The 21,775-nt window shown below is 39.7% G+C and overlaps 1 protein-coding gene across 1 annotated transcript; it reads right to left on the minus strand.

Annotated features, from left to right (window-relative positions):
* Positions 1-461: 461 nt before the first annotated feature.
* On the minus strand, positions 462-7,092 carry LOC131465938 (uncharacterized protein C1orf87). The gene is made up of 6 exons (XM_058638919.1): positions 7,002-7,092; positions 6,744-6,871; positions 4,976-5,129; positions 3,259-3,372; positions 2,510-2,755; positions 462-1,680 (listed from the first exon to the last, which is right to left on the minus strand). The coding sequence occupies exons 2-6, from the start codon at positions 6,842-6,844 to the stop codon at positions 1,615-1,617; spliced, it is 681 nt and encodes a 226-aa protein (XP_058494902.1). The 5' UTR covers positions 6,845-6,871; positions 7,002-7,092; the 3' UTR covers positions 462-1,614.
* Between the last annotated feature and the right edge of the window lie 14,683 nt (positions 7,093-21,775).

The raw sequence follows: 21,775 nt of genomic DNA on the forward strand, positions 1-21,775 counted from the left end.
ATGAATCTTCGTGCCTGGTTTATTTACACTAATTCATTAAATAATATACTGCTGACATTACATAATAATAGATTAAAAGTACCTTCACTTCACTAATTCAGCCTGACATTGTTTTGGGACTTTACAAATTCATACCAATTAGTCATAAGGGATGTGTTGTGCTGCTAATGTGGTATTTGAAGTATATCAATAGTTTCTGTTGAGTAAACACTGCCCCAAAAAAAGAGAAGTGTGTCCAAACTAAAGTTTGAGCTGAATCTTGAGTTCACAGTGTTCCAGTCCAAGGCACCAATGAAAAGTCCAATGAGAAGTTCCCATTACTAAAGTCATCAAGGCAGAGTCCACTAGTTCAAAGACCGGCTCCACTTGAAGCTTGACGTACAAAAAAGGTTTTGCATTTAACACAAACGACACCATTGTTGCAATATTAAACAGAGTTTATTTACTACGTACCAGGGACTTTGATCTATATATGCCAAGCACGCGAATCAGGGCGTGAACTAGACTGTATTTATCTAAACCTCAAAGGTCTTATAGAGTTCTGGGTGTTGTGAAAATCCTGTCATGCAAGAGTCAGAATCAAAACAATGCCATTTTTGGCAGGATGCCACACTTTTTTTTTTACATGCACAACAGACAAATATAACGGGCAGCACAAATACAAGGAACTACTGTATGTCAGGCAACTTGTTTCCTCAACGATCGCTACCACAAAACGCGCTCAAAGCGAGCATAGAAGACGGAGTGATGGGAACCCACTGGCAACTGATTCTGCTTGTGTACTAATCACTTCATATCAGGTACATAATCCAACACTTATCTTGTCTATGTTGCGTGCTTTTATTGCAATTTCTAATTTTAGGATGAGGGAAAATTTCACAAAAAGTCGTACCATCCAGAGCTCTATAGGCAGCATGTCTGTAAATATATAATAAATACAACTATCTTGGGCAGAGAGTCACTTCCTACGCAGGATTATTGGATCTTTAAACCTTGATTGTTGTTTATAAAATGAAGAATCCACTATGTTTCCACCATGTTTTTGAGTGCTTTGCTTCCTACAGGATACTCGCAACCACTTTTTACGTTCTGCAAAGCTCTGATTGGTCAATTGCTTCTCCAGCTGGCAGGAGAGCACTGAAGCTCTCACTCACGAAAACAAAGTATGACACGGGTGAACGATGACTCCAGGTCTGGAACCAGGCTGCCAAATTTCCGTTATCCATCCGCTCTGCAGACTGGCATTAAAATCCGACTCCTGTCTTCATGCCACAGCTGCAGTGTACAACAGTCTCAGGTAACTGCGTTGGCAAAGTCAACGTTTACTACAACTACCGCTGCTGTTCTTTTTCAAAGGTGCATACATACTTTGACATAATGATGTAATTCAATCAAATGTCCTTGATTAAACACACTAAACATTAAAAAGCTTCTAATAAGCAGGTGGTCAGAACATTTTAAACTAATAAACGAAATGGGTAGACGGCTACTTCTATCACATGACCTCCCCGACTGTGTGCTCATATTCAAGATGGGACAGTTGTCATCTTCACTCTCGGGAGCAGAAGAAGCTTTGTCACGAGGCCGCTCTAGAATCTTTTCATGTCGCACTCTTTACCTCCCACTCTCCGTGGAGAATGCAGAGGCTTCGAGGAACTGTAACAGTTTTCGGTAATAGATCTGCAACAACACACAGGGCAGCACAAAGAGGTGTAACTGTGTACGGTCAGTATAGTTATCAATACTTCATACCAAATGATTATGGAAAGCACTAACAAAGAGTGCTCAAGCCGAGTTCCTAATCAGAATTCTGGATGGTGGTTGTTGCTGTTAAGATGGTTTAAATGCGTAGGTGACTGATGGATTTAGTACAACTATGTAATATGTACAGTAGGTGCTGTATATGTTTGGGACAGTGGTTCATCATGACTGTGTCTAAACACATTCTAATGTTTGTCTTTTTATTATTTGCAGTGCTGGATTCAGGATTTAGCTGGTACATGGCATTTCTCTCTCACTTTTAAGAATGAACAACACAAAATAAACATAAGGTCTAATGAAGCAGATTAAATTGAAGGTCAAACTCTGGCTCCTCTCCTTTCTTGTTCCTTTGTTATATTGTTTTGTTTCCTTGCTTTTTTAAAAAAAAACAAAAAACATTTTCCTCTCTTTTTTTCACATTTCAGAGTATTTTAATTGTACTTTCTATTTGTACTAGAGTGCATTTCAGGAGTAAATTATGTATTTTTCACTCCCCTACATTTGACAGGTGTTGTAATTATTGATTTGCTGATCATTGCTGATTATTACAGGTTTAAATTCCTACAATGAACATGTGAAATATACACTGCATTGTTCATAAAGTTAATTTTACCACAGCATGACTAATACGTAAGTATATCAATCTACTGTATTTTTGCCTGTGTAACTGGTTTGTTTACTTTAAATTAATGCATTTTAGAGCCCCAAATCCCTCACAAACAAAAGTATTCGTTGTTGCTTTACTCACCAGAACGGGGTCGTTTATGTCAGAAAACTCATGGAGCAGCAGAGAAAACGTTGGCAATTTCAGTGGAACGTCATGTTTCAGAAACAGGTGAGTGATCTGGGATCGGTGGACTGTCCCACTGGAGGACGGATCCAGAGCTGCCATTTCGTCCTCTGCTGACCTCAGAGAGGAAATCGGCCAGTCACACAGTTCCTCTCTGACTGCAGAGGAAAGCTTGCACCTCTCTGTGTCCTCGAGTGATTCTCGCTGAGAGAAAGACCAGAGAAAAGTAGTTCTGTTTGAGGTCACGTGTTATGTTTTATTTTGCCTTAAAGGCTGAGTTTTACATATCATTAATCCCTAGCATGCTTCATCAAACCATATTCCTCAAACTTAATTTAAGCCTTATTTTAAAAACCTTCGTCTTAAAAATCAAAGAATTCTTGGAGGTCAAATCAAAATATTTCAGGGAGTGTGAGGTTATATGGAAGGGTGAATGTATTTTTATTCATCTCAACTAGTGGTGCTATTTTTTTATTTTTTTATTAAATATTAATTAAACGGTTTCCCTCAAAAATCTGAACTACTGCATTAAGTGTTTGACCTTCAGGAAAGCCAGAGTCTGCGCTCATGGAAAGCTTTGTCTGATTTTTCTTCACACGTGATGAGCAATGAGTCACTCACAGCACTTGTTATACATGAATATTGTATAACTGGATGATGTCTTTTTTATTTATTTATATATATATATATATAAATAAAAGTTATACTGTTGTCTCCAGCGCTGCAGTTACTCTGCGTCCAGTGACGTGTGGAGTCCTCGGGTGGATGTAGGACCTGGAGCGATCACCAGAGGGTGCTGTCACACACAGCCTGTCAGGAACCTGCAGAGAAACATGAAGCACACATGATCAACATCAGGTACACAGTAAAGGACCAGAGCTGTGCAGTGGTGAGTGCCTGGTAAATGTGTTCTTTTGTACTGAAAACTGCTATAAATTACATATATGGAAAGTGATCTTCTCTTCGGCCCTGATGAAAATTCCAAATATTTATTTATTTTCTGTGTTTTAACCGTTTAAATCAGGGGTGTCAAACATACGGCCCGGGGGCCAGAACTGGCCCTCCAGAGGGTCCAATCCAGCCCACAGGATGAATTTGTTAAAATTCCACACTACGATTCCAATCTAAACGTAATGTCAAATACAATATTTTTCACTTCCAGATACCTGTGACTAAATGTTTGTGCCTTTATAGATCAAGTGTGATGTGTAAATACTAAGTTTATGCATGATATTGTTGAAATTGCACTTATATTTCTCAAGAAATTTCATATTTTGTAAAAATATCCTTCATTAAATGTAAAACAAAGGAGTTCTTGTTGTTCATAGGTTATTATGCTATTATTTTACTATTTTTACTGGTATGGCCCACTTGAGATGAAATTGTGCTGTATGTGGCCCCTGAACAAAAATGAGTTTGACACCCCTGGTTTAAATGATACTATTCAATATTTAAAAGGTAAAAAAAAAAAGTATTATTTTCCCATACTTGATGACCAATGACAGAAAAATGCACATCAAAATACTGAAAGTAAAAGTACTCATCATATTATAAAAGCACTTAACAGACAAGTTAATTAAAGCAATTAGAAAAAAAAAGAGATTTGGAGACCATCAAACAGGGAGATAACAGAGATTCTGATATGTCATGTTTTAAAATACACTCCATATGTTGCCTGTGTGATCTCAATACATTTACTACAACTGATGTAGCATTAGAGAATTATTCTGTTTATTCACCATATTTATTTTAGGTTGTCAACATCCCCCCACCTCGGGATCTGAGCTTGAGTCTTAAATTAAATAATTCATGATGGTTTTCTGTCAAACCTTACATTACAGTAAACAGAAAAACTGTGGTAAATTATGGTAACAATTTGTAATATTAAGGTAACACTGTCTTATTTCTATAGTAACCAAGTAATAACCTATTAATTGCTATGGAAAATGTGTGAGGGAGTATGAATTTGAACTATTATTATGAATTTTTTTATACATATATATATATATATATATATATAAAGGTATTACACTAATTGTAGTCTAAAGTCATTCTTAACAGGTTATAACTGAGCAAATAACATGTAATTACTATAAAATTATGTCATTATTACTAATATTGTTGGAAATTGTGTTAGAAAAAGATGGCACTAGCATATTACCTCCCTCTTTCACCATCACTACTATGTAAGTACTGTAATGTAATGTAAATTCTTACCCTTGTTTTTTCTTTATCTCAATCTTTAAAATAATACAAATATTACATTTTCTTAATGAAGTAGCAAAGAATGTAAATATTAAATGTGCATGTTGGCTGTACGGTGCCATAAACACCTTCTCATTTTGTTTTCGGACGTTTCTACACTCTACACATTATTCTCTATTCCTCCCTGTGTCTATCAGTAAACTATCACACAGACTTCACCTGGTTAATTCCAGCCCACAGTACAGAGTCCGCTCTGTTGTGCAGCCGTGGGTGAGACACAGACTCAATCCCGTCTTGTTTTTCAGGAGGTTTCTCAGAATCCTCACGTGAACCCTTCGCTGCTGCCGTTTCCTCTGGCGCGTGTTGCGTATCTCTGTAAAAACCCGAAACACATCAGATTAATTTGAGTGTTGTGATTCTCCTGCGAGTTTCACACAAGAGAGACACGTTGTGCAAAATGTCATCTGATTGCGGAGCCCGTAATCTCAATAAAATCATCAGGGAGCTTTGAAGATTCACAACAAATAAAAACCTGTGAGAAGAAAAGAATCACGACTGTAGCCTCAGCGCCTTAAAGCAAAGATATGTATAAAAAGAAATCAAACTAAATTGGTACAGAAACGGAACAAATTTTGATCATGGGATTGTGAACATGATTTTTGTTCTCATGCAGGGGTGCAGCAACAGGCATGGCAATGCAGGCAGTTGCCTGGGGCCCCAAGCTGAGAGGGTGGGGCCCTTGAAAACAGCTCATTACACAAGTGCAGAGTTAGAATCCCATTCATCCATTTTCTACCGCTTTATCCTCCACAGGAGGGTCGTGGCAGGTGCTATGCCAATCTAAGCTGACATAGGGCGATAGGCGGCGTCACACCCTGGACAGTTCGCCTGTCCATCGCTGGGCCACACATAGAGACAAACAACCATTCAATCATTCACTCTCACGCTCACTCCTACGCTCAATTTAGACTGTCCAAATTTTGTGAGGATCCCCTTAAATTAAATTGAGGTCGAGTGATATTAGTTTTTATATGGATGATGCTGATCTTAAGAAGTAAGGGCAACCAATGTGTTTTTTTTCCTTCTCCTTCTGATTAAAATGGAACAGTCTGATAATAACACATTATACAAACAAAATAGCTTAAAGCCTTACTGTGGAACTTCTGAGTCATTTCATTTTTTTGTCAGTTTTGTTAAAGCGTTACCTGTCCAGACTGCTTCCGGTAAACATAGAGCTGTGTGGTGCAGCTGTGACGTGCAGTCATGTGACATGTTGTTTTACGTAGTGCTTGATTGGATTTGCGTTCTGCTGATGGAGCAGGCATTTTCATCATAGCATGATCATGCTCGCGAGAAGCCAAAACCATGATTGTGATTGAAACACAACTGTAAAGTCCTACTGAACGTCCAGGTTTGTTTTTGGCCGCAGAATCCCACTTCTGAAAATGTGCATGAGCGCTTCTTAGTGTGTTCACGTAGTGAATGTGCAGAATTTATCAAGTTTCTGTAAAACATAAATGGGTAAACTTGGCCACATTTAATAATTAGTATCATCCGCTTATTATTTCGAAAAGTGGTTAAAATTGCCTCAGTCTGTCTCTATTGGAAACGTCCTGTGGAAAACAAAAAAGGAGGAGAGCAAAGGCAAGAGGAGAACGGAAATAGGGACAATAGTATTTTTAAATGAATTAGTTTAGTTTAGTTTTCCCAAGTTTGAAGGTTTGTTTCCCTTTTACTCTGGGCCCTCAAAGTCCTTTAAATTATCTTTGTGAATGAATGTCAGAGTCACTAGAATAAGCATTGGTACGGCTACACATTATAAACATACAATAAAACATTTTTTAAATACACAAACATACTAGAGACAGTAATTGTGGAAAAAGTAAAGTAAAAATAAATACAAACATCATTTCATGGAGATTAGAGATTTAATCTCTGATGTGCAGCTCATGATATTTTGGTAATCCATCTTTTCCATCATACTCACTCTTGTCGCTCGTGGATGAACTGCTTGACATGTTTGCTGCCTATAATCTTGACGACAAGTCTCGGGATTGTGTTTGGTCCCGACGTGTTTTTCTGAGCCATGATGAAGGTGATATGATGGCAATTCCCCTGGAGACACGCGGACAACACAGAGAACACATCAATCATCTGTATCAGGAAAATCTCCTGTCCTACTATATAGATGGAGTCATCACAGCAAACACATCGCATTTCCTCTGAAGAATCATCCTTCACTTACATGCACACACTTATTCCCTCCTCCAGTTTTTACTCATTTCCATTTTTTACTTCCCCCCCCCGCAGGTCGTGCGTCCTGTGCTGTGTCTGAGGTGTCGGGCTTCCTGTTTGCTCTTTCTGCACCATGGTTACCACTCTGTTCCCGCCTCTGAGCCTGCAACGCCCGACACGCCACAGCACTCAGCCGAGGACTGGGACACGCTTCAACACACAAACACTGGTGATTTATGGGTGTGTGTGTGTGTGTTTTACATCTGAATGTGCTGGTTTGATTACAATTAAAATGGTGGCAGGGGAGGCTGTAGAGAGAAGTTACCGACATATGCAGGTGAATTAAAATGACTGGGGACATTAGTTTGATGTTTGACATATAATTGTGTCTCATGAGCTGTGGTCGATTATCCAGTGTGTTGGTATAAATCCAGACAAATACTAATTTAATGCTAAGACTTTTGCATTTAAGTGTATGTTATTTTCTACAATGCAATCAAAAGTGGTATCACTGGAAAAATGTCGAGTTAAAATAGTGATCTAAGAGGAAATCACACAGTTACAGCTGGGACAGACAATACATTTTTGGTGTCTCTTTGATTTCCAGAGATTTCCAAAGATACATTGTAAATTATTTCTAAGATTTCACAGGCTTTAGTTGTACATTTCACATGATATTGCACCAATTTATGGATAGGTGTGGCAACTACGTGAAACTCAAAGTTTCTGATATTATTACTGTCAAGTTCCAGTAAGCTACTGTTTGTATTAGAAGTGGATCTAGTGATCATTATCGATTACTCTGTCAAACAATTTTCTCGATTAATTGTTTGGTCTATAAAATGTAAAAAAAAAAAAGTAAAAACGTTGATCAAACCTGGAAATTATGCTGTCCTCAAGCTAAAAATGATTCAGTTTTAATGATTTATTTGTTATATGGAGAAAAGAAACCAGAAAATATTCAGATTTAAGAAGCTCAAGATAATCTGAATAATTAGTTTTAATTATTTAAAAAACAACGATACCCAAACCGATGAATCGATTATCAAAATAGTTGGTGATTAATATAGTAATCTATTAATAATCATATAATCATTGCAACCCTAGTTTAGGAGAAATGCTGCTAAGTCACAGAAATATGTGGCATAACATTAAAATGGCAGTAAACAACTGTCAATTTCCAGTACTTTACTGTAAAATGATACAGCGCTGTGAAAATGACATGCAAATATATACATATTATTATTTGCTGTGAACCAGTCATTTACGGTAAATTCCTCCATCCATTGTTTGCTGCTTTATTCTCCACATGAGAGTCGCAGGGCCACTGGTGCCAATCCCACCTGACATAAGGTGAAATTCATTCATTTACATTTAAGCATTAGGAGACACTTTTATCTAAAGCGACATACATGAGAGGAATAAGCTACATAGAAGAAGTCTGGGAAAGAACTCCACTCGATAGGAACAGTGGACTGATAGAGGGTGAGAGTGCCGAGGTAGATGCAAGTGCGGGGGAAGGTGTAGGATAAGTGCCAGGACAGAAGATGCTCTTGGAAGAGCTGGGTTTTCAAGGGCTTCTTGAAGAAGATAGACAAGGTTCTGGTAGTGCTTGGTAGGTCATTCCACCATTAATGAATACATTAGCAAAGATGCATTCAAGAAAACTCTTTATTTCTGTCACACAGAGCTGTATGAGTTTCTAAATCGGCTCACTTCCTGCTGATTGGTCGTGATCTAAATCCTCCCAGGAAACCGACCCTGTGTTTGTCAACTGCCCTTTGATCCTTATGCCAGTGCAGAGTTTCCACACTGTAATGTTACACAAAATGGCATCATTTGTCTTCCTTTATTCATCTTTCTATGCCATCAGTTAACAAGGGAATCAACAGTTTGGAGTTAACTTATATTTTTGCTATATCATTAATTAGGAAAGCTGTTGCTAATTAAAATCTTCAGAGGCGATAAAGAAATGGCTTTGATAAGCGGCCTATGAAGAGATAGTAGAGAGGGCCTAATTACATTAATTACTCTATACCTGAAGGAGATATCTGAGTCAATAAATTCTGCAACCCTTCAATCTTTTTAAAACCTTGGGGCTTCAGCCCAAGCTTGTTACACTGCCAGGCCCAGGCGCTGGAGCGCGCCCTCTCCCTGCTGAACTTTGTGGGAATTTAATGAGTAAATGGTCTTAATAACTGTGGAAATGGCTGCTCATTCTTCACACCATTGTCAGTCCTTACACGTCACGCACCTCTTTAAATGTAGTGCTGCAGCTGAAGTGTGAAAGTCAAACACACGGTCCAGATTTTAATGATCAAGCAGCATCAGCAGAGAAACACTGTTTACTGACAGGAGAATCCTCAAAGGCCCTTCTGGTGCTTCAGAGAGATTATATCCACTGAGTCTGAGCTCACATGCTGTTTGGTAATATTAGCAGCCTTCATGGAGAACAAGAGCACCAACAACTACAACTGTGTTCTTTTCAACTTTTGTCAGCTTAATCTAAGGCTGCCATGTGGACCTATGTGTTAGAAAACTGTCACTCTCCCTTTAGGGGTCACCACAGCCGATCATATGCCTCCATCTTGTCCTCTCCCTTGTGTCCTCTTCTGTTACACCAACTGTCCTCGTGTCCTCCTTTACAACATCCTTCTCTGTGGTCTTCCTCTTCTCCTCCTGTCCCGGCAGCTCCATCTTCAACATCCTCTGTCTCATTTCTAATCCTGTCCATCCTGGTCTCTCCCAACAGAAATCTCAGCGTCTCCAGCTCTGCCACCTCCATCTCCAGTGCCTTCTCCTCCCGTCTCCAAACCGTACATCATAGTAGGTCTCACTACCATCTTGTAGACCTTTATCCTTCTGTCACCCATCAGCCCTGACACTCGTCTCCACCCACTCCACCCTGCCCTGCCTGCACCCTCTTCTTCACCTCTCTTGTGCACTGTCCATTGCTTTGAATGGTTGACCCCAGGTTAACAGTCCTAGTTATACCATTTGTATTTAATGATGAATGGTCTGTATTTGTACAGTAAAGCATTTTTACACTACAGTTTTGCCATTCACCCATTCACTTACATGTACATACAGCATATACAGGTATATATATGTGTATATATACACATATATATACAGTATATATATAAACAAAAATATAAACCCTAAACATTCCGTTATAAATGTGACTGGCTTCACCACTGATCTGCCCTCGCCCCACAGCTACTGTCACTTACTAGCACCTTTTCTAGACTTGGTGGCCACTAGGGTTGCAAAATTCCCATGTAATATTTCCAAGATTCCCAGACTAAAGTTCCCATTTCCCCCCCAACATATCTGAGCAGAATTTATGCATTTTTAAACATAAAAATTGAATAGTGTAGATATAGCCTGAAGTAGAACGGGTTCAGGGTTCAGGATTTCTGTGTGAGGGAAAGTTTATAAATGTTAGTTTGGTGTAACATTAGATAGACAGGATGACTGAAAACACTTTCTAGTTACTTCTGTGTCTCACAGACCTGACTGCCAGACTCATTTATACAGTTGGCTACAGGCCTCTATTGATTAGCGGCCCAATTAAAGAGCAGTGGTTGGGACAGGAGGTGACAAGATTGCAGCACTCTCCTCTTGAGTAATTCTTTTCCTGAGTTACTAAGGTTTGCCTCAGACTGATAATGGATGTCCAGGTTATCTAAACATGGAGCCACAAGCTGCCTCAGCCCCTCTGCTGAGATTAAGCAGACAAATTGCACAAGACAGAAAGTACAAGGAATAAAAAAAACAAAAACTGACACCTCCTGAAGGGTTTTTATCAGGCTGCACCAACATCCTTGTGTTTGAACTGATAAACGTGACTTTTTAGACACCAAAGACAAAACTGGCGATACATTTCACAATGATGAATTGCCCATTTAATGGGTTATCGCTGTCTTGTTAACCTTTGCCTGCATGCAAACGATGTGTTGGATTAAACAGTAGGGTTTGAACATGGCTGGTGCTACATCTCTGTACCAGCGTTGTAGGGAAATGCATTGATCAAAGCGTCACTTCCATGTGCTGCCGTGCCCTGAGGCATCCATCACGCGCTCCTGCTCTGGTTCGGATAGCAGTGGCAGCGTCGTTTAACATTTTTATAAATGTCTCCTGCTCACCATACCTGTGCAGTAAAGAAGTGACATTATAACGTCCTTCACTGTCTGATGGCCACGTCTTTGAGACACCAAAGGACAAGAAACGGTGACGTATCCAGGTTTGCAAAGATCCTCGTAACACTGAAGAAATCATAATTTCATTAGATAGATAAGAGACTCTGACACAGTTACCCTTAATCTTCCCTATTGCATTAATTACCATGCTAATGTAACATTCAAGGCCATTTCATACTTTCCACATCTGTAGGTCCACTGAGGTCTGCTGTGATCCACTTGGTGGAAACAACGTCATCCATCCATGTCCAGATATTCCACGTGCAGCCCTGGTAGGACACTTTTACATTTCCAGTATGTTTCTCACACTAGTTGAGAAGTTAAACAGTTTCTCCTCCTAATCAGAATCGGATTAATGAGGAAGAACAACACATGGCACAGGCTGCCCTAGAATCTCTCACCTCTGTGTGCTGTAGCATATACAGTACAGTTATAACTGACATGATACACTTGTGATGTGTTGCCACATTTTATTTAAAGGCCTCTGATCTGGAGTCAGTTTATGGTTAGGGTTAAGGGAGAAAATATTGAGCTCTTGAAGTAACACCAACATTTAACCTTGTGCAGTCTCTCGTCATCCTCCTCATCCTCACTTAAACTTCACACACTGGTATAGTGAGATTAGTTTAAGATGGAAGTCACTGGTGGTACACGTACCACAGCTTGAGAACATGGATTTAATTTGTGGTGCATCTATAACTGTAAGGTGGCAGCAGCAGCAAACGTGTGGTCAGTGGACTGCATGTGTGTTTGCCGAAGTGATGACATTTTCGAGGTCTCTTGAATGCATCTTGAAGCTCAACATGCTGTAGAGGTGCGATGATTTACAAGGAGCTTTGAATGCATTTTCAAGTATTGCATCAGTATCAGTATTTCACCGTCTCAGTGTTGCAGTCTCTTCTATTCAAGATGATCTGCTCAAACCAAGCATTAGAATGAGGAATAAAGTTGATTTAAGTGACATGGCATGGTTGTTGATTTCAGACAGGCTGATCTGAGTATTTCATAAATTGCTGATCTGGTAGCTTTTTCCACAAACAGCCATCTCTAGGATTTACAGAGAATGGTCCAAATAAGAGAAAAATATCCAGTGAGCAGTAGTACTTCACTATAACTTCACTATATTCAGTCAAGTAAATGAATAAGACGCTGCTTATTTCATTCTGTCCACTTTAGGTATGTTGAAATAAGTGATTTTGTCAAAGTATAGAATGATTTTTGGTTTGAATATTTTTGTTTTATCCTTTTTATGACAACAAAAGAAAAAGGAGACAAAACAGAAGAGAGGTGACAGATGAAACAGAAAGCTGCTGAGCTAACCCCCCCCCCCCCCGATCTTTCAAGATACTCCCGAAAGATTCTGACATAACGCTGAGCAGAAATGAGCTGACCTCATGTTCACAACAGATAACCGTAAACAAAGGAATACAATAAATCAAAGGCACACATCAGGATAGGATTATGCTTCCTGTTTTTTTTTCCTTTGACAGGCTGCAGCGTGTGATAGGAGGACTGCAGCAGCAGCAGCAGTGTCGCTCTCGCTTTCACACTGTTCTTCATGTTAAAAATGCAAATTGCTTTTTTTTTTTTCTGACCCCTCCACAGAAAAAGGGCCTATACCTTTCAAAGTGACCTGCTTTTTCCTTCAAGAGGCCACACACCATGATCCAGTGGACGCTGACAGGATGAGGTGGCTTAACAGATAATATCATCCATGGGCGTCCAAATATAAAATATTTCTTCAGCCCTGCTGTGCAGTCTTATATTGTCAAAGGTAACTTGGAATTTATCGGCCAACAGTTGCTTTTAATGACCAAATATTCCAGTTTACACACCTTTCTCCAGAGCAGTACAACCTGTGCATGTTAAATTTAAGAAATTTAAACAAATCATATTAAATTTTCTTCATATTTCATTATGCACATTTTAATAATTTTAATGCAATAAGTCAAAACTTAATAGTGAAAGTGTTATTTTCCTTATCCAAAGATGTGCATATGCAACATGTTTGACCTTTTAAAGATAAAGTAAGGTTGTTTTAAAGTTTCCTTTCCTTCTTAACATACCACATTTATCTCCATTGTGAAATGTGAAGGGAACTCAATGTTGGTGCTCTGTCCCCCTTGTTAATATAAAGCAAAATTACCAGGATGACCTCAGACTCCACACTTTTAGAAGCCTTCAGGGATTTGTATCACTGATATTAAGTTCAGGCCATACCATATATCTACAGACTAATTTCTCCTGCAGTTGCTGCAGTAATAAAGTCACCTTCCTCAGATGGATGCGACCCAGCTTGCACAATTAAACATTAAAACTGGATTGCGTTGGAGGGGTGAGCTCACAGGAAGCAGACTGACGTGTGTTGGCTCTGAATTTCTGGGCCCAACAGTCGTCTTGAGCAAAGAGGCTTTCCAGGGTTTCCTCCGCAGCCTCTTATCTGTCAGACAGAGGAGACAGGCGCGTATCGCGAATGGCATCTTGCGGAGAAGTGCACTCAAAGAGACATTACATCAGCCACAAATTCAGTCACGTGACTTACAGGTAGATACCAAATTTGCCTCACGTGTTACTTATTGTTGCCTGACGTGAAGACGACATTAGGTTTTCAGCGTCAGAGCTTCAGAGTCTATTTCCCTCCAAATGGAAACATAATTTATGAAACTGACATTGTTATCAATTGAAGAACACCTGAAACGAGTGACTGAGACCAATTAACTCCTCAGGGAAATGTTTACTGACGGAAGTAGGCTCATAGACTGCCATTCAAATTGAGTTTGTTTGACAACCAGCAGAGTCGCCCCCTGGTGGCTCTTTTAATATATTCTGTAAAATCTCAGGTTATACACCTTTACAGGTGTCCTGACCAGCTCTCTGTTTAAAGGGTTAAAGCCTATAGCTTTAAGGGATCTAACCACAATAGAGATAGTAAAGCTGGTTGTGAGACGACTCATGTAGCTTCTGACTGCCTACGTCTGAGCATCTGTCCTGCTTCCCCTGCACTACAAGATTCAAGATTATTTATTGTCATGTAATCTGTAACAATGCAACATTATTACCAGTAATGAAATTCTTTGTGCTCAGTCTAATACCGCATCAGACTCGCCTGTTGACAGCAGCTCACCTCTTATGATTTGGGCTTTCCGTTAGTTGTCAGATTAAGTTCAGAGACCTTGTTTGGTCCATTCTGGTTAACTTTAACTAGCAAAACTGAAGACTAAATCTATTGCAGGGGTGTCCAAACTACTATGTACGGTGAAGTGTTGTGCTGCCCACAGCTTTGGTTTTATAATGTATTATTTATGGCCAAGGATAGACTTGGACAAAAAATTCGGCCATTAGTCATGTGTCACCCCATTATCTCAGCTGGTAAAGAGTTGCTCCTTGAAACCAGAGTCCCAGGTTTTATTATATTATATTATATATATTATTTTATTATATATTTGACTCCAGATTAAATTTGTTCACTTCTGCGTGGCTTAGATTTGGTTACATTTCCATGTAAAGATGATAATAGTGACAATGAAAATTACATTTTTATAAAACAGTGCATTTGTATGTAAATGTTACTGTTAAAAAAAGGGAAAAAAAAACACTATTGGCCCCCAGAAATCTTCACATTATCAAATATGGTCCTCGTTACAAAGAAATTTTGACACCCCTGGTCTATGGTAATCACTTTTAACACTTAGTTATGGTAATTTTCTAGTAAAAGTAAAACATCACTTCACCACTCAGCAGTCAGGTCCATTAATCAGCTCCGTCTGACCGTTCGGCTCCTTTAGGGACAAACTATCTGCTGTCAGCTTGATCGCAGGCAACATTTGGCCACCGCGTGTGCTCCGCGTGTCCAGCAGAAGAGCATAGGTTTGTTTGAGGTACAGCTCAGTGGAAAAAAAAAGAAAGAAAAAAGGTTAATTAGGGCAGCTCCTCTTTTCTGGAGAGACAGCACCGTCACTTTGCTGATGAGGGTGCCTTGAACAGGTCTGCACTACACACGGTGCAGGAATATTTTAGAATATTAATTGCACACTTAGTATGCTGTTGTCATATGGCTTTTATTAGTATTCCATCAACTCAATGAGGCGTGAAAGGGCCAGATGCTGTGTCCTCATCTATCCCACATACATTCTTGTCTTTTGTCAGTTATTAGTGCGCCGGGTGTCAGCACGCTCATCACTTCCCCAGTCTGGTGTCATGTATTTATTAATTGGACCAGTGGGTTTAAAAATGGAGTAATAACACTCGGGTCTGATTTACCTTATCACAGTGGGGTGAAGTGTAAGGACTCTGGAGTTTATACCGTACATTGCTCACTGTGGTAGAGTAAACACGGAAGTTAATGATGCACTAAAATCTGCACCAGTTTAAAATCAGGTGTCTTTTGTAACCCAAACGTAACCACGTTTATAACCTGGAAAATGGTTTTCATTACACTCATTCCCCCCAGAAATGCCAAATTAGGTCAAAGAAAAAAAAACGGAATGATGTTGATACAAATGTCTGTAGACGTGTAAAAGAATGTAACTGAGAATTTAGTTGAGGAAAATCATTGTTCGGAGACAAGTTTACTTTAGCTTTTGTGTTCCTGAACCACTCGACTGAAAAACAGCTTCTTCAATTTTGTGAACTGTGGATAATGACAATAATTCAATTTAACAGCCACTCAGGAACTGGACATTGTACAATAAGACACATACATGAAAAATATATCTTAATTACTGTGTACTTCGTGTTTAAATTGCACCTTGTGTATATATTATATACTGTATGCATACTGTATATATATTTTTGCACTACTCCTTTTCTAACCTGCACTACAAAGCAGAGTGAACCAATGAACTCAAACTAATTTGTATTTTAATCGAACTGTCCCTCTTCTTTTTTTCTTCTCCAGCAGATGAATATATTCATTTGGAGTCTTCTTTTTTTTAATCCAAGTAGAACTAGATCAACTTTAGCACCAGTTCTAGTCAGAAAATCACAATTTAACAAAAGTAAAACTGTACTAGCTCCACCTGTCCGGTGTGTGTGTACTTGTATTTATATTTTTGTGAGGTCCAGAGAAACTACAAACCTATCTTTTTGGGGACGTTTTGACCTTATGGGGACATTTTGTCTGGGCCCAGTTATGTCCTGGTTTTCCCTGTTGTTGTTGTAGTAGATCTTCTCCAGCTGTATAATCACATGGAGGAGGCCTTAATTCACAAAGTGCTGTCCACATCCACGCCACAGCAGTTAGTGATTGGAGGTCTTCAATAACATTGTAGTCTAACTCTCTCTTTTATTTTTTACGGCACTCCAGAGCTGTGATCTGGTGGGTGAGAGCCAGACAACAGGAACAGCTCCTCCATTTCCCCTTCAACACTGTCACTATCACACGCCTGCTCCACTCTGGAGGAAGCGATGGCACCAGGAACACTTCCCCTCTGATATCTACCGTCAACATGGAGCTAGATAAATACAAGAGAAACTGCTTTGTGGCCAACACTAACACACTGACTGGATTGAGGCACTTTCGGTGAAATACTAGGGGTTTTGTTAAAGTTTTGTAATTAGATTTGTGTCGCTCTAATGCCAACAAATATGTATTTGTAAATAAAGATAACTGTAGTCAGAGAGCATCTAAATCTTAATCTATATGCAAAATCATGCACTAAATGCCTAACCGTCACCAAAACCAGTTCATACCTTAACCTAACCACAATTAAAATCTTAGAAATTAGATTCTGCCTAATCAGGACTAGGTTTTGATCTCCAAGACGTCTACTGGTGCTGACACGGTCAGTGCTTTTGCCAGAAAAGGTCTTTAAAAAGGTAACACACACACTCTCTGAGTGCTGCTGAGTCTCTCCGTTCATGAGACTTTAGATTGGAATCTGTGGTCTTGCTGGATGGGACAGATGTTCTCTGTTCCCCCGTGGAATCAGACAAGAGGAAAATTGAAACCACAACCTTTGGACAGGCAGATATTTAAGGCCTTGTCAGAGTGAGATAGTGCCGAACCCTTGTGGCTGAGTCCATCACTCTTTCTCACCACAGCTTCCTCTTTAAAACAAGAGATGTGGAGAGCAGATCCCATATGGCAGGGGGAGTTCACCTCAAAGACACTGCAGACATCAACCTTCTATTTTTTTTGTCAATAACTACAACATAATTGTTTTTAGGCGACGTATTTGATACACAATCAGACAACAGATGGAAGTAATAATGGCTTCGCTAAGAAGAACAAAACAAGGAGGCAAAATTCAACAGAAATTGTGTGCTTATTAAAAGTCATCAATATTAATTGTGAATTTAAAAAACAACAGAAATAGAACAGAGTAGACTGCATTTAAAAAATGGCCAAGGACTTGGTGAATGGTGCCTGAAAGTGAAGCCAATGCAGAAGTGTCTGAAACCTGCATTTTTTTTTTATATCAAAATACAAGTATAAACAAGTATTACATTACATTCCATGTCATTTAGCAGACGCTTTTATCCAAAGCGACTTACAATAAGTGCATTTTAACATATGGGTACAAATAAGAGCTAGAAGTAAGTAAGAGCTTCAAGTAAGCCAAACTGATGTATAAGCAAGTTTTTTTTAAGAGTCTTTTTTTTGGGAGCTAGGACAGTGAACAGTCTCGAGTTCTGCGAATGCCTCTGCGATCCTCTCAGTGAGGGGACAGCGAGCCGGTTTGCCGATGCAGAGTGGAGTGGGCGGGCTGGGGTGTAGGTTTTGATCATGTCCTGGATGTAGGCTGGACCGGATCTGTTTGTAGCATGGAAAGTATAGTATAATGTATAAAGACAACACATGCTTCAGACACTTTCTTAATGGCTTCACTTTCAAGACTAACCACTTTATTAGGTACAGAGGACAGGGTGCCTTATATAAAGGCAGGAGTGACACCAGGTTTGCTCTTCTGCTGCTGTAGCCCAATCGCTTAGTAATTATTCTCTGAGTTCTCTGAGCATTTCTGCCCAGAGAACTGCTGTTGACTGGATATTTAAGTCTAATTTTTGGACAATTCCCTGTAAGCCACAGAGATGGTTTTACATCAAAATCCCAGTATCTGCATTTTCTAAAATACTCTTGGTCACTTAAAACACCTTTCTTCCTCATTCTGATGCTTGGTTTAACTTTCGGCAGGTCATCTTGACCATGTCTACATTCCTAAATGCATTCATTTAGATATTTGTGTGAACAAGCAGTCAAAAATGTGTACCTAATAAAGTGGCGAATGGGTGCACGTCCATTATATATTTACAGTCTATGCAGAAGGAACATTTAGGGCTGGGCCTAAATCATAATCAGCCATTACTGCTTTTACAAAACATCATTTCATAGTATCATTCCACTCAACAAAGGCAAAATCAACACCTGGCTGCAGCATATCTACATGACCACTCAAACAAACAATGACGTACATACACAACACATACGAGCACAAAATGCATCACATTGAAATGATAATGGCTGCTGCAGCGATCATTGTAATAAATGTCTCTGGCGTCTACACAGAGGCTGAGATCCAATTTGACTCCTATTCCTGGTTGTGAGGTCAGCGAGGTTGTCGTGCGGCAACTTCCATCACGCTGATAAAATTGTTAAACAAATGTGATTGCCCTGAGTAAAATTTTCATTACCTGAATATCTGTCTTCTTCCTGATATCCTGTTTTGTGCTACCTCACTCTTTCAGCCCCCCGCCCACCTCTGTTGTTGTCCTGCATTAGTTGGCAGAGGAGGGACAGTAAATGCCACCGGATGAATCGCGGGCCTCAGAGGAGTGCGTCCTCCCCACTCACCTTGAGGGAACTCGCTCTGAATGACATGCGACGTCAACAACGACAACCGCGGCAAGGTCAGATGTTCATCCAAACCACTCTAAACCACTATCACCATGGTTACATAATGGCTACAAAAACAATGACAACAACCCTTTGTCCTGTAAGACGCTGACAAATAGCATCTGTATGGAGAATGAGATGGGTTTTCACTTTCTGAACAAATAAAGTTCACTAATCTCACGATTAATTGAAATGATGTTGTTGAATTCCACCTTCAGCTCATCACTGTCCAATCTCTAAATGCAGACTCTGTCGCTCCTTATATTTCATATGTGGATATCAATTTAAATTAAATTAAAGCAAACAAAAAATGTTTTATCAATGATTCCAAAGATAAATATTGAGCTCTTAAAGTAACACATTATTACCAAGCTCATGTACCGCAGTTTGAGTACTCCAATGACCTAATCTGTGGTGAATCTATAACTGTGAGGTGGCAGCAGCAGCAGCATATCAGTGGACTGCATGTGTGTTTGCAGAAGTGACGAAACTTACGAAGTTTCTTGAATGTACCTTGCATGCATCTTGAATGCTCAACACGCTGTAGATCCCACATAGGTGAGACAATTTACAAGGGTCTTTGAATGCATCTTATTAGCTGCTCCTTGTAGCTCAGTGTGCAGTGAACCCTGCAATATTTTCATTAGGTTTCATGCACTGGAGAATATTCAATCTTGTCGAATATTTGCACTTTTGCTTGACACGCCTATCCCTCACTACTTCATAGTTGAGTTTGATCAAGTTCAGCCAGATAAACCTAGAATAGGCTAAGATGACTGCCCTATGTCTAGTCACGGGCTGACTAATGGCGCATTTCCAAAAGACTGCTGTTAAATATAGAGGTTTCCCTGGTAGTTGTTGGAGATTAACCCACGTTTTTAAGATTATTAAGTAGTTTTAATTGATCTACAGTTTGGCGCTGTTCGGCTTGATTTGTGAGTGGGACGTCTCTCCCTGTTATGGCACTCTGGCCAGTCAGTGGCTGGAAGTCTGACCAATCATTGCATAGTACCTACTACTAGCATGCTTGGAGGGAAGGTACTCGCCGGAGCAGGTACTAAGAACCTGGTACCAGGTACTATGCTAGTGGAAATGCTACTTAAACTGTGCCATGGCGTGGCGCCATAAGAACGCACCCCTGATGGTCATTCAAGAAAATACAGCTTTCAAGCACTTCAGGACTGGCTTCTCTCGCCAGATCCAGAGACTAGAGTATATTTCTACTTTTTAATATACAGTCTATAGGGATAGGGCAAGATGGAGGCAGATGATCCACTGTGGCCAAAGATGGATTACTGAATAGGCCTGGGGGCCCAAGAGCTCAGGGGCCCCTGAAACCCAAACCCCTGCACTACTATCACAATATTTAATATGGGTCCTGAAGCCACATAACTGGTTATGTTGTGTGATATATCTTAATAGGGCCCCTCAATCATATTATTAGTGCACTTATTATTAGCCAGGGGTCGCCTGGTGTTGGGGCCCTTTTCCTAACTGTGCTCAGGGGCCCAGTAACTGATGTAAACTAATGAAACTAATACACTTCTTGTAACTAGAAACATGATGCGTTTAGAGAGTTGAGAAAAAGAACATTTGTTTTAAAAAGATGTGTTTTTAAATATGATAAATGGTATGTTTAATACAGAGGAATGCAGTGCATGTAGACTGTGAAACAGACATAATTTGATGTATTGACCCCATAATAAATTCACTCAGCTGGTGACAGACATCAAGCGAAATACTGTGAGGTTGTTCAGAGTCATGTCTGTGCATTAAAACTAAAAGTCTGTGGTGGTGGTGATGGTGGTTCTCCCTCTGTAACCGAACAGCAAGCCCAGGCTTCTCCAGCTCGCCATTTGTGATAATTACATTTTCAGAGCAGATTTTGTCTTTCTGACACATCGAGGGGAAGCTGTGAAGAAGACCATTTTCCCTGTTAGGGCGTCTGAGGTGGGATAAGAAGTAGAAAACTAATGTGTTTCATGGGGGGGGGGGGGGGGGGGGAGCCTGTTCAAAACAATTCCATTTGCCAGAGGTTTCCATTATCACATCTGTGATGGAGGACACTGTAATGGGGAGGGGAAAACCCATGAAGATATTCTGCAAGAAATATCGACTGCTGGAAAGATAGAGCCATGGCTTTTTGCGTTACTTGTGTCAAGCTTCATACATTTTACTGCCTGTGACTACATTTCATTTCATTTTCTGTTGTCATTAAGCAGAAAATTGCAAAGTCTCGTATTAACAAATCAAGACATTAGATTGTCGTGCCGAGGTGATCAAAGGAGACAGGTACCCTTGGAGTCCAGGAGGAGGGAGAGCACGAGGAGAATGCATTAATGTGGTATTGATCACAGTGACGGTACTATCAGCTGAGATGAACAGAAAGGTCACACTCACTGAGACTTTACCTGACATATTCACCTCTCACGAAATGGTTCGATGTTCATCCTAAAATTACTCCTAAAAAATGCATTTGCAGTCAGATTTTGTAAGGAATGTATTTCCTGAACAAAAACTAAAAAAAATCTATAATCATATAACCATTTCCTGTAGAAATGTGGTTAAGTCTAGACTCACCTGGTTCTTTCTCAATATTCTCTCCACAGAAAAACACCAAGTATCGGGTCTCTCTCCGTCTCCTGCAAAAACAGTTTTTTTCTGTTGTTTCTAAAGTAACTACAACATTCTGCAAACTCTAAGGACATACAGTACATCATTGTTTTATCTTTCTCTTAGAATTTTACT

This window comes from Solea solea, chromosome 9 (assembly GCF_958295425.1).
Source record: "Solea solea chromosome 9, fSolSol10.1, whole genome shotgun sequence".
Taxonomy (NCBI): domain Eukaryota; kingdom Metazoa; phylum Chordata; class Actinopteri; order Pleuronectiformes; family Soleidae; genus Solea; species Solea solea.